Below are 17,333 nucleotides of genomic sequence, written 5' to 3'. Positions count from 1 at the left end.
GACTGTTGAAACCATCAATTAGAGAGTATCGAAAAATATTTTTCCTACTCTTACTAAGAAAATACAAAAATGAGTTCTTTTTAAGAAAATATATTTTTTAAATATTTAAGTCAATAAAATATAAAAAGTTAATTTTCTACGCACCCTAAAGGCAGAAGTGAAAGCAGATACCTGGGTCTTCTGGGGAAGCCAGTGAAACAGCAACAAAAAAGGTGAGGGGAAAAATAAGACATAGTTGGAAAAACAAGAGTGCCTTAACTACAACCATCTGCTTTGATGATGAAGACTACTTTCCATTAACATAATCAAGAAAATAGCTAATAAAGTTAACCTATTCCTTAGAAATTATAACCAAACCATTTTTTTCCGAGACTAGAAACTGTGGTGATCATATATAGGCATATATTCCTCATTAAAATCCAAGAATTAATAGGATATTATATTCTTTATTTTATTAATTTTCTGCTTAGTTATTCTCAGCCCATCGCAACTTTGAAGTGGCTGTTTCTGCTTAACAATATACCTTATATCCATCGAAGCATAAGGCATATTTCAATAGTATATTGCATTTTAAAAAATGACATTTTCAAAGTCCAAAGACCAATCTATGTGCCTTGATATTTTGGTAAAATTTGCTGGATATTAAGGACCCGTTTGGCCATAGATTTTGCAAAAATAAACTTGGGTTTTATTTGGCAAATACATGTTTGGCCGTATATTTTGCCTATATATTGGCAAAATCCCAAATCCCAATAGCTGGTTTTGGGCCAAAATCTTTACAAACACCAATAATATACATGTTTTTCCAAAATAAATTTGAAAAATATGTTTTGAAAACGTATGTCCAAACACATTTTCATCTTCAAACCAAACTTCACCCAAATCAAATTTTTCAAAATAAATTTGGGAATTTATGACCAAACGCTAGTTAAGTGTGGATGTCTTTGAAAATATAAGAAAGAATGTACTGGAGTTTTGGGTGGTGCTAATGCTAGATTGTGCATGATCGGTTTTGTATAATATGCTTGAAATTATTGTACTTTAGTTTGATAAGGTAAAAATTGCACGATATTTTTATTTAAATTCTACAAAGGAGTATATCCAAACAACAAAGACAAAAAAGTTCTAAGTAGGTAGATAGAAACGGAGTTTGTGTACGTGTGCAATCATACACAACACATACTTATGTTATTTTTCTTGTAATAATCATGATTAATTAGGGGCATATATTACAACTTGCCTCGCCTTTCAATTCTCTTCCTATGTTATAATCGTAGAATTTGCAATATTGATTGTTAGACATAAAAGCTTTGCTTTACATAAATATATTAAGACACCAAAAGCTAGCAGGTATTAATGCATGTTGCAACTACTTTTTTTCTTTAAAGGGGTAAATTAATTTTGGTAGCAATTCATCAAAGTCTTGGAGACAAGAAGGTATAAATTGTTCCAAATAAGACACCCGACATTACCATTTTATCAGAAAAATAGTTTATTTGTTCGCAATATTGTTTCAGCAAGAGAAAAAATATACCCTTCCTTTTAATTCATTCGATAAGGAAATCACAGAAATTTAGCGCATTGCAGCCATATTTATTTTAATTTTATGAGTTTGAAATAGCGATCAGAACTGGATAAGTTGTCTTTTTATTATTTTATTTATTGTGTTGTGATGAATGTTGATTTTTGACGTGAATAATTGCGTTATTCGATTGTAATTCACTTCCTTTGCGTGATCACTTAATTATTTTTGTAGGAATGATCTCTATCATCCTGTTTTGCTAATCTAACTCCTATTTCACTAATTAGCAGAGTTTTGATATCGTTTTATCTTTTGAGGATTGTTAGAGGCTAAACTATATCTGTCATTGTCTCGTGCCTCTCTCTTATAACATTGAAAAGCCAAGCAATTTAAAGGGGGGAAAAATAGTAAAGGCCGAAAACAATTTCCTATTGAGATGTAGCCGGATAGGAGGATATTTTCATTTCATAGAGTATTAAGGGCGGGCGTTCGGATTGGATATGAGAATTTCGGTTTGAAGTTTTGGTTTTCGGATCGAAGAAATTACAATCCAAATAAATTCGGATTTGATCGGATTTTTTAAGTTCGATTTTGGATTAATCCGTTTGGATATTATGAATTTTCGGTTTTGAGCGTATAAATTGAGATGTTTCTACTTTTTACAAAAATGAATATCCAAATGAAGTACTCATGTTAAATTGCCTGAAAAGTTTCTCATTCTTGCCGCAATCATCCAAATAAAATATTTAAGTAATGAAAATTATTTTTTTTAAAATACAACAGAGACATTAATACTGCCGATAAGAAGTACCAATAGTAAATTCATATCCAAATAGAAAGTATTCTGACAGTAACTTAGTAATTGATATTAAATGTATGAGGTAATATCTAATGGGTAGGGTATTGAACTTATTACTATCGGCATATGGATAATGGACTAAATATAAAGTATAAAAATTTCGGATTTTCGGATATCCAAAAAGTTAAAACCAATATCCAATCCGTAATCCGAAAATCCTAACCAAAAATTCAAAAATTCGGATTTCGATTTGGATTTCTGATTTGCCTAAACTATGCCAACCCCTATAGAGTATCATAAATTATTCTCATAAATGAAATAGAAATGCCTCTCATCAAACTAGTGTTACAATAATTCAATATTATCACATATATAAAGCTTGTTCCTTTATCCCCCTTTCTTAGTTCACAAGGAGCAATAAACACGTATTTTTAGGCAATTTCTTGGTTACAATGGGTTCATATATAAACCTAAGAGATAGTCAAGATATTGTGAAATACTTTCAAAAATAAAACTTATGCATTATTCACCCCACCCCTTCTTTCCCATTTTGATACTTTTTTTGAAAATAAACTTAAATTCACTTGTATAGGGGAGGAATATTAATTAATAGGATAACCAATATTGGTGAGGCTCCAAGCCTTGTTCAGTTCCTCATAAACTTGTTCTATTGTTGGGCGCTCTTTGCTTGTTTCAGTCACACAAAGTAGTGCAATTTGCATAATGGATTTCAATGCCTCGTCATTTACAACTTTCCCTTTCAGCCATGGATCTTCAAACTCTGTCATTGGAATCTTTCCTATTTCCTTTGCCTGCATTAATTCATGAGTTAAATATATATACGTTGACATTGTAAACAAGATTAAGAGCCCGTTTGCATTAGCTGATCGTAAATATATAGCTGATAAGCTTGAAGTGTTGCTGAAGATTTTTTAAATAAGCATTTACGTGTCAGTTGATTTAATAAGTTGTTCTTTTATAAAATGATTAAAATACCCTTAAAATTTTATAAAAGATTATACATTAAAAAGTTTTTTTTTTTTTTTGTAAATAAAAAGATGAACAGCGAATATGAAATGAAGAGAAGGTTAGGAAATTTGTTTTGGAAAAAGTATTTTTTGAATTAAAAATATTATTAAGGATAAATTAGTAAAAACTTCGGTCAAACTAAAAGTGCCTAAAAGTTGAAAGCCATAAGTTGGGGGTGACCAACTTATGGCTAATTAATGGCCGATTTTAGCTTATAAGCTAGCACTTCTAGTCTTTACCAGACGCGTAAATAAGCCAAAAGGTGCTTATAAGTCAATTTTACCGGTTTATAAGTTTATCCAAACACCATCTAAATGTCAATTTCATATAAGTTTTTATACTCCAATTGTCCTGATACATACTTTTCTTTTTAATATGTCCCAAAGAGGATGACAATTTGTATATTTAGAAATAATTAACATTGAACGTTCCATTTATAGATGATATACAACTATAGAAATGTCTATGTCATGTCTTAGACGACAAACTTTTAATATAATTTTTTTACACACAATGCTAGTGAAACACCTAATTCACATAAACTGGGACGGATTTTGATTAAGGTAAAATTAGGATAGATAATAAACCTCAAAACCAATATTTCCATTTTCCACCATCCATGACAATAATTGCCTAAGCACTAAAAAAAGTCTAGTGCATGCATTTTACCTTTGTTAACAATATGTTTTTGTCATCTTGACCAAAGTGAGCAATTCCTGGACCAGATAGGACTTGCAGCATGATAATTCCAAAGCTATAAATGTCAGTTGAACAAGTGAGTAACCCACTATTCTTATATTCAGGGTCTGTGTACACTCCATTTTCCACAATATCTTCAAATACTTGGCTTTCATGCATCCCTAGCATTTTTGCCTGCCCAAAACCACATAGTTTTGGTTCCAATGTCTCACTCAAAAGTATGCTGCTAAGCTGTCCAACAAAAATTGGAATATTATTAGTAGAAAAAAGGGCAGCGCGGCGCACTATGCGCGGGATCCGGTCATATATATACTGACCATGTAAGTAATTTTACACTATCAATATATTAATATTATAACAAGTTACCTAGCTACCTCATCTTTAAGATACTGATCTCGATTCTTATGAACATTGACCTATAGTTATCTTTTAGGTAATCTAATATTCTAATCTACTGCACTGTATAACAAAATTAAACTCGTAGTAGATATAGTATATTAAAAGCGAAGGCTTTTGTTGACTAATTTTTTTTCTTAACTAAGAAATAAGATTTTCTTATAAGAAACAATTCTTTGATCATTTTGTTTCTTAACAGCAAAAGAATTAATTTTTCTAAGAGATGTTACCTTAATATGGCGGTGAATGATGCAGCCATCAATATAATGATGAAGATATTTGATTGCGCATGCACAGTCCCTCAGTATTTTAACTCTTGCATGCCAAGTCAAAACAGTGTCTTCTCCTATATATTTCATGAACAAGTTGTGAGACTAACTTGGGTGTACTGATGGTGTATAAGATTTATATTATATATCATATTAAAATAACCTATAACAACAGGTGCAAAATTCTCTATAATCAGCCGAATTAGGTAATATAGAAATATAAAGTAAATGACTTGATAGAACAAGTTAAAATGTATTGATATTGTAAAAAGCAATTATAGTACTCCAATGTATATAAGTTAAATCCAATAAAAAGGTATGTTACTTTAGCCCAAACTGGACCGTGTCTAATATATGAGCAGAAGGGCAATCCAGTGCACGAAGCATTTCGCGGTCACGCAGGGTCCAGGGAAGGGTTGCACCTCAAGAGGTGTGATATAGGCAGCCTACGCCCTTATATATGCAAGCATCAGTGGCTGATTTCACAGCTCGAACCAGTAAGACTTATAGGTCACACGGAAACAACTTTATTGTTGCTCCAAGCAGAGGCGGCCCCATGTGTATAGGTAAGGGGTCACCGGACCCTGTAAACTTTGGCGAAATTCTGTATATATATACACGTATATACCTTGAAAATGATTAATTTAAAGCAGTTGGAACCCTTAATACTAAAAGCCGTAAGGGGGCACTGGTTGAGCGGAATAATGTGCCCCCGTCGCGTAAAAAATCTGAATCCGTCTCTAGCTCCAAGGCACCCCTTAGTGTCTAATATATAAACATGAAGAGAAAAGTTGAAGTAGAGAAACTCACTGAGAAAATATTGAGCTAGATTTCCAGCAGAATAATTTTCATAAACCAAAAACTGTTTCCCATCTTCATTACAAAAACCTAAGAGACAAACAATGCTTGGATGCCTAGCTCTTGAGAGATATTCAACTTCCTTAATGAAAGACCCCATTGCATCTTCTGTTTTGTGCATTTCTTTAATAGCCACAACCTGTCCACTTGGTAAAATCCCTTGATATAACTCTCCTTTGCTTCCATTCCCTATCAATTTTCTTGATATTCTCATATTAGTCTTGTCAATGTTATTTATAGCATTCTCAATCTCAACAATTGTGAATTTGTAGAGACCATTTAGTGTTGGTGACTCCAATTTTTGGGCAACCACTACATTAATATTCTTGTATAACAAGTATTGTGACAACTATTACAGTTGCCCATATGATTGCAACAAGTGATTTTTCCATATTAATATTCTGATTTTGTTTCAGTAAATATAGGTACAGTCCTATCAATTATATAGTCCAATTAAACTCAGAATTTCTATCATTAAGATGAACAAAAATAAGAATTTTGCTATAGCAAATGATACCAAACTCTCAGTTCCCAAAAATTTAATATTAAAAAGCAGCCTTTGTTTATCTTTTTTTTTTCTTCAAAATTTCAGTGGATCATTTACTAAAGATAATCAAGAAATTAAGCACACTTCAACTTACATTTATGTTTTAAAGAAGATGCTAAAGATCTCGATAATCATAAATCGAAAAACCAAAATAAAGAGAACAAATATAGATCAAAGCACTCATAAAGCAGAAGTGGAAGTAAAAAAAGACCAATGAAGAACGAGAAAACGAAAGTAGAGCAACCTCAAACGAAGGAATATGTTTAGTATTTATAAGATCTAAAAAATAGGAAAAATACAAGAATGTCAATTTTCTTGTTAAATTTACTAGGCTTCCTTTGTCACTCTCTCAATAGAACCTTGATATACCCAGTATCAACTTAGGAAAATGGACCAATTTATTGTTGATAAGTCCAAAGGACTACCTAGTTTGCATAGCAATAACCACATAGATTTGATTAGGGTACATAAGTTAACGAAAGTCTCACTATTTTGTATTGAAATACTTATCTAATTTAAGATTTTTTATGTTCCTCCAATTCGTCCCACTCTGCAGCAATTCCGCTCGGCTATTTTCTTGTTTGGCTAAACTTCGAATTTCAACTTATTTTAAAAGTGTTTTTTTTAAAAGTGATTTTTAAAAAAATATTTTTGGTGGAAAGCAATTTGTGTTTAGTTAATTAATTTGAAAAAAAAATTTGAGCAGCAATTAGTGCTTGATCAAGTTTTTAAAAAGTGCATCTAAGTGTATTTTCTTAAAAGTGCTTTTCAAAAAAATGATTATGTAAATAAGATACTTTTTTTAAACTTCTCTCTCCGCTTCTATTCAAAAATATTTTTTTTATTCGCTTAAAAGTTTGACCAAATACCTTAACTTAAAAAAATACCCTTTTTGAAATTAAAAAATACTTTTAATCTTAAAAGTTTGGCCAAATAAGCTACTAAATTTGATGGTAACATGGACAGAAGTCCCTATGCATAGGTATTCCCGTACACAAAAAAACTCTGTTGGTGCTGCATAAAATAGATAAATATCTTCCTATATTGACAACTAAAAGATATTATCCTTTAACAATCTAGAAAAGGGTTAAATTTAGATTCTCTCATCCGGAGATGATAGCCAAAAATAACTATTATTTAAGGCTGAATACATATGAAAACATCTAAAGTTTTCATGATTATTTATTTAAATATTTAAGCTTGTGCGACTCACTATATGTCAGATTGATTTACTTTGATCCTACTGCAAATATTCAATCGAAACAAAGCTTACTTGAGATGTTTAAATGAAACGTGACAACTTTAGGTATCTCCTTGTATATTTAGCCACTAAATAATTCCAATAATGTCATACTACAACTAATATACATAAAGATTACTTGCATACCCTCCCTAAATCTGTTGTTGGACTAAATTGGATGTGTCGCAGTTTTGAGATGATTGGATACATCTTAAGGAATTTAAATCTCAGTTTTGGAATGATTTGATAAAATTTTGTGGTAGTTTGAATTGAAAATCGAAGTAGAAGATAAATATGGAAAAATATGACATGCATATCACACTGTGTATCATTTGTGTATTACATATGTATCATGTGTATTACATGTATATTCACATATACCTATGTATGAGATGCATGCATGATACATGTGTCACTGAAGAATTTGTTGAACTCGATTTTTAAATATCAAATCAGTCCAAATCACCTCTAGGGGTGGCAAACGGGCGGGTCAGGTCAGATATGAGCGGGTCGAAAATGGATAATTCAAAAAACGGATAAATTATCCGACCCGACGCGTATTTGAGACGGATAAAAAATGGGTTACCCGGCGGATAATATGGACATCCATATTATCCATGGCTTCTTGAATATTATTACTTATGGGAGAATTCCTAGTCTCCCAAACTTGAGGAACCCCCAATTTGAGGCTTTACAAATGTAAACGTTAAACACATTAGTTATCCATTTGGTTAACCATTTTCTAAGTGGATAATATAGTTTTTATCTATATTCGACCCCTTTTAAAAAGTTCATTATCCAACCCATTTGTTAATGGATAATATGAGTGGATAACTATTTTTTAAACCATTTTGCCACCTCTAATCACCTCCAATCTTCCTCAAATTTTGTATATTGACCCATCTATACATTTTCAATGAATTTCAACCATACTCATGAAAAAGGTTCCTTCAACCATATATATATATATATATATATATATATATATATATATATATATATATATATATATATATATATATATATATATATATATATATATATATATTTTCTTTCCGTTTTGCATCTAATGTTGTTGATCACGCTTAAAAATATTAAAGGAAATCTTTGCGTGTGATTCTTGGAGAGAAAGACCTTATTTATTTGGATTTTCAATTTTTACATGTGTATGGCTAGTTGATACATCTATGATTAATGACTAGAGGTTGGTAAGTTAGAACTTATATGAGACATTTTCGTAAGATTCCCTTGTTTGTATCATTAAAATCACTAAACTATGTGTTAATATCTTAGAAAATACTACTCGTCAAAAAGTGAAATTTTTGGTACGGAAAGTGACACAACATTACTGAATCCCAAATTGTCATGACCATATTTAAACTATTGTTAAGAAATGTAGCTCAAAGTAACGATATAAAACAAGAAGATAAGTAGAATAAGAGAAGAAGAGATAACTTTCTTATTTCATCAAGTGTTCAAGTGTACCCCATATCACATTTCATGCCTCTATTTACACTATTACATAGAAGGTTATAAAATGATTGTCTTAAACATGACATTAACAATTGAGATCATGGGGGAAGATCATGGGGAGGGGTTATGGAGGTATGGGAGTTACAATCATAATTGTGATGAGTAGTGGGAGGTTATTTATATCATGGGTAAAAGTAGTGGGAGTAGTGTACATCCACATTTACTAAAGATTTTATAACACTCCCCCTTGGATGTCCAAAAATAGATAATATGCCTCGTTAAATCCTTACTAAGAAAAACCCTGTGGGAGAAAAATCTTAGTGAAGGAAAAAGAGTACTCATATATGCAATACGCTTTATTTGCTGCCTCGTTAAAAACCTTACCAGGAAAACCCAGTGGGACAAAACCTATGCTAAGGGAAAAAGAGTACAGCACGTATCTTACTCCCCCACGTGAAAACATCACTTTATTTCTCGAAGACGCCGCATTCCAATCTTCTGTCTCAACTTCTCAAATGTTGATGTTGGTAATGCCTTAGTGAACAGATCAGCCAAATTTCACATGAACGTATCTGTTGAACATTAATTTTACCATTTTGTTGAAGATCATTTGAAAAAGAACTTTGGTGAAATGTGCTTTGTTCTGTCTCCTTTGATGTATCCCCCTTTCTGTTGAGCAATACAAGTAGCATTGTCTTCATATAGTGTAGTTGGATTATCCTTTTTCATAAGAAAACCACACATTTCCTGAATATGTTGATTCATTGATCTCAACCAAACACATTCCCGACTAGCTTCACGAATGGCTATTATCTCAGCATGATTTGAAGATGTGGCAGCTATTGTTTATTTCATTGCACGCCATGATATAGATGTACCTCCATATGTAACAAATAGCTTGTTTGAGATCGGACTTTATGTGGATCAGACAAATAACTTGCATCGGCATAACCAATCATTTCTGACTTGAATTCATTAGAATAAAATAATCCCATATCTATAATTCCCCGAGGATATCTAAATATATGCTTAACACCCTTCATGTGTTAAACGCCTCCGTATATATTCAGCCATTAATAAATTTTAGTAATGTCATACTACAACTAATATATACATAAAGATTACTTCATACTCTCCCTAAATCTGAACGTTAATGAACGTGAAGATAATTAGTTGTTAGCACACAAAACCGTGAGGAGGATAAGACTTAGGTTATTTTTGTTATACAATCTGTATTACTATAATGAATAATGAAACATGAAACTTTCTGAAACAGAAAACAGAAACACAAAGTTAGCAGCAACAGAATATCGAAATAATATCTGAGAAATAATTTCGAAATAAATCGAGCCCACTGAATGCACAGTGTGTCCTTAAGGAAATTATTCTCCTGAAGTACCTAGGTGCAAGAATATTATCCTCCATGGATAATTTTCGGTATGTTTCAGATACCCCAAAACTCGTTTTATTGACATCCAATGTATTTGATTGGGATTACTTGTAAAACGACTCAGTTTGCTAATAGCACATGCTATATTTGGTCGCATACAATACATCAAACTTCCCTATACTCTTGCATAGTCCAGTTGTGAGTCACTTTCACCTTCATTCTTTTGAAGTGCATAACTCACGTCAATTGGGTTTTTCGCAATCTTGAAATCCAAATACTTGAATTTGTCAAGTACTTTTTCAATGTAGTGAGACTGTGATAATGCTAGACTTTGTGGAGTCTTGTGAATTCTGATTCCTAATATCACATCAGCAACTCCTAAGTCTTTCATGTCGAATTTGCTAGCCAACATGCGCTTAGTAGCATTTATATCTGTCATATTTTCACTCATTATCAACATGTCATCAACATATAAACAAACAATGATTTCATGACCTGGAGTGTTTTTAATGTAAACACATTTGTCACACTAGTTGATTTTAAATCCACTTGCCAACATTGTTTGGTCAAATTTGGTATGCCACTATTTGGGTGTTTGTTTAAGTCCATAAAGCGACTTAACCAGTTTGCACACTTTCTTTTCTTTATCTGGAACCACAAAACCCTCAGGTTGTTCCATGTAAATCTCTTCCTCCAGTTCTCAATTTAAGAAAGTTATTTTAACATCCATTGGATGGATTTCAAGACCATACACAGCCTCCAGCGCCACTAACACCCTAATAGATGTTATCCTCATTACTGGCGAGTAAGTGTCAAAGTAATCAAGGCCTTCCTTTTGGCTATAACCTTTAACAACAAGTCTTACCTTATATTTTTCAATAGTGCCATCAGCTTTCATTTTCCGTTTAAAGATCCATTTCGAACCTAAAGGCTTATTTCCTAGAGGAAGATCAACCAATTCTCATGTATGGTTATCCATAATTGATTGAATCTCGCTATTGATTGCCTCTTTTCGAAATGCTGAATCAGAAGAAGACATAGCTGCTTTGAAAGTTTGAGGCTCATTTTCAAGCAAGAATGTCACAAAATCTGGTGCAAATGAAGTAGATGTTTTTTGATGTTTTCTACGCCTTGGATCTTCTTCACTTGGAGTATTTTCCTTTGGTTCTTCCCATGGTCTTTTAGGTCTTTCACTTAACGACTCGCATTCAATTTTATACGGATAGATGCTTTCAAAGAATTCAGCATTATCTGATTCAATTACCGTATTAACATGAATTTCGGGAATATCAGATTTATGAACCAAAAACCGACATGCTTTACTGTTTGTAGCATATCCAATGAAAACACAATCCATAGTTTTTGGTCCGATTTTTACCTTTTTGGGTAAAGGTACTTGTACCTTTGCTAGACACCCCCACACTTTGAAATATTTTAAATTAGGTTTTCTTACTTTCCATTTTTCATATGGAATAGATTGTGTTTTGTTGTGGGATACTCTGTTGAGTATTCGGTTAGCTGTAAGGGTAGCTTCCCCCCACAAACTCTACAGTAATCTAAAACTTATTAATAAAGAATTCAGTATTTTCTTTAATATCCAGTTTTTCCTTTCCGCAATTCCATTGGATTGAGATGTGTAGGGGGCAGTAGTTTGATGGATAATTTCATATTCTGAACATATTTCTGCAGACGGAGATTCATATTCTCCACCCCTATCACTTTTAATCATTTTGATCTTTTTATTAAATTGATTCTCTACTTCATTCTTGTATTGCTTAAATGCGTCAATTGTTTCATCCTTACTATTAAGCAAATAAACATAACAATATCGAGTACAATCGTCAATGAAAGTTATAAAATACTTTTTCCCACCTCGAGATGGTGTCGACTTCATATCACAAATGTCAGTATGAACTAAGTCTAAATGATTTAAATTCCTTTCAACCGACTTATAAGGATGTTTTATAAACTTAGATTCAATACATATTTGACATTTTGATTTATACACTCGAATTTAGACAATACTTCTAAATTAATTAACTTTCGCAAGGTTTTATAATTGACATGTCCTAAACGAATATGCCATAAATCATTTGACTCCAATAAATAAGAAGAAGCTGAAATTTTGTTAATATTGTCAACAACCATTACATTGAGTTTGAGAAGGTGTCACGACCCGAAACCCAAACTCGGTCGTGATGGCGCCTCTCGTGAAGACAAGGCCAGCCGACACACTTCCAGTTCACCTTAAGCAGTTAAAATAATAAACCAAGGTCTTTAATATAAATAAATCCCAAAAATATCAATAGAAGTTGCGGAAATAAAATAAACCAACACAGCCCTACATCGGGGTGTCGCTAGTCATGAGCATCTACTAAGGTCCGAAAACAACTAGAGTCAAAAATGTACTAAATACGGTCTAATGAAATCGAGAGGGAGAAAAGCAGTGCTGCGAACGTCGGGCAGCTACCTTGCTAAACTCCGATGACTCTGCCTCTGAGCAACCAATACCCGTTACCGGGTTCAGAAATACCTGAATCTGCACACAAGGTGCAGGGAGTAAAGTGAGTACTTCCAACTCAGTGAGTAATAAAAATAAATAAAGACTGAGTAATATAAAGCCACGTAAAGCACAACATTAAGCTACAAGAGGCATAACAAATCGGTAAATATAATTAAGCAGTGAAATCTCATAAACCTCTCTTAAACAGTTAAACAATATACAGGAAAACAACTAATAAGTAAACACATAATAACTGCCCCTCGGGCACAGTAACAACAGAATCAGCCCCTCGGGCAATGTCACAGAACAATACCAGCCCCTCGGGCTATATCTCAAATCACAATGGGTACCTGCGCTCACTGGGGGTGTACAGACTCCGGGAGGGCCCATTACGGCCCAAGCGCATAATCAAGCCATCTCGTGGCATCATAAACAGGCTCTCGGCCTCATATCAATCTCAAGCCACCTCGTGGCGTACAATCTCAGGCCCTCGGCCTCATTATCATAATCAATGTATCACTGCTGCGGCGTGCAGCCCTACCCAAATGCATCCTCACAACACAGGCCCTCGGCCTTACTCAGTCAGAATCTCATAAGCCCCTCGGGCCACAGTAAGATATGAAGCTCGGCTCAAATACCTTTGAAAATATCATTTAATGTGTTTAAAATAGAATAATACAGCTGAGTCTTTAAAATAGTAAAATATAGTATGACTGAGCACCAGTATGAAATCAATCATTGAGGAAAATATCATTTAAAAATCCCCAAAGGGTTCAAACAACTGGCACGAAGCCCACATATGGCATTTAGCCCAAAATATAATAATAGTAAACAATTAACTATCAAATATGCAGTAAAATAATCATTCGGGATGGACCAAGTCACAATCCCCAACGGTGCTCTACCAAACGCTCGTCATCTAGCATGTAAGTCACCTCAACATAGCCGTACGCTGTGAAATTTCGGGGTTTCATACCCTCATAACAACATTTAAAATTATTACTCACCTCGAACTAGCCCGAAAAGCTACTCTGCAACACGCTTGCCTCTCGAATCAACTTCCGAGTGCTCCAAACCTACCAAGTTCAGATTTTTATCATCAAATTATGCTAAACGAATGAATTCCAATTGAAAAATATCGAATTTAAGCACAAAACACGAAATCAGTCAAAACCCGTCCCCCGGGCTTGCGTCTCGGAACTGGACAAACTTTATACCAAAATGTTCTTCATCATCTCACTAGTCCGTACATATGAAGAACTCGAAAATCGGAGTTCGTTTGACCCCTCAAATCATCCCTAGAAGGTCTCATAATCTCAATCCCTAACTCCACCTTTTTCTATTGATTTTCATGAATTAAACACTGATATTTTGTTCCTTAATCACAAATAATCGAGTTTTAGGGTCCAAAATCCTTACCTCAATGAAGAACAATAATTTCCTCTCTTCAAATCGCCTCAGGGCTCTTTTCCCGTTCAAAAATGGTGTAAAAGGGTTCCAAGTCGCGGAATAGCCTTTTTAAAACATTCTGCCCAGCTATTAAATTTCCTTCATCGCGATCGCGGAACAACCTTTGCGATTGCGAAGCAAAATTCCTTAGCTCCCAAAATTTACTCTATGCGAACGCGTGAAATACCATGCGAACGCGATGCTCAAGCATCTGACCCTACGCGATCGCGGACTGGCCACCGCGTTCGCGATGAACAACTTCCATACAAGACCCCTGGTCCACTTAACTCTACGCGAACGTGACCTTCACTACGCGTTCGCGATCAACAACTTCCTCACCTCTATGCAATCGCGACCCAACTTTCACGAACGCGAAAAACAACTGGACTTCCCCCTCAAAACCTTCTACACGATCGCGAGAGCCCTTTCGCGATCGCGAAGAGGAATTCTCTGCAACAGCTGAACCTGCAAATTCTGCAACATCTCCGAGGCATGAAATGGTCCGGTTGACCACCCGAAACTCACCCGAGGCCCCCGGGGCCTCAACTAAAGGGATCAACATATCTTAAAACCTTATTCAAACTTGTACCAATCTTCAAAACGCTTCAAACAACATCAAATCAACCGAAACACATTGGATTCAAGCCTAAGTTTCATAAAATCTTCCGAACTCAGCTTTTGATCAAAAACCCAACCAAACCACGTCCGAATGACCTGAAATTTTGCACACACATCCCAAATGATACAACGAAGCTATTGCAACTCTCGGAATTCCATTCCGACCCCTATATCAAAATCTCACCTATCAACCGAAAAACGCCAAAACTCACTTTCGCCAATTCAAGCCTAAACCTTCCACGGACTTCCAAAATGTATTCCGATCACGCTCCCAAGTCCCAAATCACCTAACGGAGCTAACCAATTCATAAAATTCCGATCCGAGATCATATACAAACAAGTCAAATCTTGGTCAAATCTTTCAAATTTAAGCTTCAAACTGAGAACTGTTCTTCCAAATTCATTCCGATTACCCTGAAAACCAAAACCAACGATTTTACATGAGTCACAATACATCACACGGGGAAAGTCATGCCCGGGAACTGACGAGCAAAGTGAAAAAGCTCAAAACGACCGGTCGGGTCGTTACATCCTCCCCCACTTAAACATACGTTCGTCCTCGAACGTGCCTAGAGTTGTTCCAAAAGCCAACCAACCGCTGAATAACCTTATCACGCATATACTCGGGGGTGATCCCACGTCACCCTGTCTCATATAGGTTCGATAACACATTGTAACTGAAATTTCACAATCCAATCTAGCCCACAAACCATAGAACTACATTTCCACTTCTGAAATCATCAATACGATTAGAATCTCACATATATACTGTGAATAACTTCGAACAAGCTGTAACAAACCATATCTGTAACCTCAGGTGCAAATTACATGATATACCACATAACTCAAACACTGGTAGTGATAACTTCTAATCACAGCAGCTGCACATAACAACTGAATATCGATAGAAAACCTCTTATCAACTAAAGTCTCATTCCAACACTTTCATGCACTGGCAATGAAAAATGAAGCACGCAATAAACCATAACCATTTCTCAGATCAACCATTCATGAAGCCACTTCTCCTTTGGCAAGGACCATGGCAAATTTCTGAGCCGAACCTCGATATTTGTCCTTCCGACATGCGGAAATCAAATCCGCTCGTATTCATTAATGATCCCAACGATCTCATCTAATCCAACACAACCACTCTGGTGACATGACACCTCAATGCAGACTAAAGCCGCAACTTGTTCAATCCGCGCACCAATAAGAAACAATCCGAACATACTCAAATCATGAAAGTGACTCAAATGAAAGAGCTCTACCGCAAGCTCACCAGTACCACTACAACACAAGGTTGAGAACCCGTCTCACATCATAGAAACAGAACACACGAATCTAACCCGCAAGGTCATACCTCCACATAACTTCGCTGCAATGTGCGACCCTATCCAAACACTGGTCCACATGAAACACCTCAAGTCACCCTGCTCGAGATTGACGACCACGCGCAATTGATGTCTAGAGCCAAAGCAAATCATCATAACCATGGTGAAGCAAATACATAACACCACACAACCCAAACTACTGAGAGACCCCAAATAACACCGCACTACATGTGCCTATAACCAACAAATCCAAATGCCCCGTAACACGGAAATGTAACTCATATATCTCCTCAGAACACTAATAGGCTCAATAACAATTGAATCACACATCCCTCAGCAATACACTCGGAGCCAACCAAGTCGACTTAATTTAGAACACACATCCACATTGGCCTGCCAACGGACCCCTTATCAAGGAAACTCTGAAGCTGCTTCTTCAATTCCTTTAACTCTGCCGGTGCCATACGATACGGTGCCTGGCATCAAATCAATACCAAAATCAACAACCTTGCCGGCGACATGCCCGGCCACAAGAAACACATCCTAAAAGTCCCTCACCACCGGAACTGAATCAATGGTAGGAGTCTCTACACTGACATCCATCACGAAAGCCCAAATAAGAAAGGCAATCCTTCCCAGCCATCCGCTGGGTCTTCGAAATATAAAACTACCCTACTAAGAACATAATCCGTCGAAACTCGCCACTCAATCCGTGGCATTCCCGGCATAGCCAATATTGCCGGCTTAGCGCAATAGCTCAGAATGACACAACACTGCGACAACTAGTCTATACCCAATATCCCTCAAATCCTAACTTACCAAGCAGCAAAAGATCCACTTGGGTCTCCAAACCCCGATAGTCACTACACAGTGCCAATACACGCGACCGACAACCACAAAATAACCTGTTTATGAGAACTCCCAGTCTCCAACTCCATATAGCACACGCATCACCATATCTAATCCAATTTTGCTGTCCGAAGATACAACACACCTCTAATACCCAATCATCCATGAGAGTTACTCCTATAATTCTTCTATGCCACTAAGAAAACTCGAATATCAACAGTCGATCCAATAAGAAAGTGTCACAATACTACCAAAGTACCATCAACTTAATCACATTGCCTTTTTCTGAAACATATACCCTCGTCAAATCACCCCAATTAGCAATACCATTTCCTTAATCATCTGATCATTTCTCTAATTA

At 35.2% G+C, this 17,333-nt stretch overlaps 2 protein-coding genes across 2 annotated transcripts in view; both read right to left on the bottom strand.

Annotated features, from left to right (window-relative positions):
- Window positions 1–349, bottom strand: part of LOC109212334 (probable receptor-like protein kinase At2g42960) — a 5,180-nt gene extending 4,831 nt beyond the window's left edge. Inside the window, exon 1 of the mRNA XM_019375964.1 lies at window positions 172–349. Within this exon, the coding sequence (XP_019231509.1) occupies window positions 172–268 (97 nt within the window). The 5' untranslated portion in view covers window positions 269–349. The remainder of the gene's footprint in view (window positions 1–171) is intronic.
- A 2,574-nt stretch (window positions 350–2,923) lies between these two features.
- LOC109212332 (inactive protein kinase SELMODRAFT_444075-like) lies at window positions 2,924–14,736 on the bottom strand. The gene is made up of 4 exons (XM_019375960.1): window positions 14,514–14,736; window positions 5,571–5,884; window positions 4,020–4,280; window positions 2,924–3,133 (listed from the first exon to the last, which is right to left on the bottom strand). The coding sequence occupies exons 1-4, from the start codon at window positions 14,734–14,736 to the stop codon at window positions 2,924–2,926; spliced, it is 1,008 nt and encodes a 335-aa protein (XP_019231505.1).
- Window positions 14,737–17,333: the final 2,597 nt, after the last annotated feature.

Source organism: Nicotiana attenuata, unplaced genomic scaffold, assembly GCF_001879085.1.
Source record: "Nicotiana attenuata strain UT unplaced genomic scaffold, NIATTr2, whole genome shotgun sequence".
NCBI lineage: Eukaryota > Viridiplantae > Streptophyta > Magnoliopsida > Solanales > Solanaceae > Nicotiana > Nicotiana attenuata.
The sequence above is the reverse complement of the archived record's forward strand: the minus strand, read 5'-3'. Positions and strand labels throughout refer to the sequence as shown.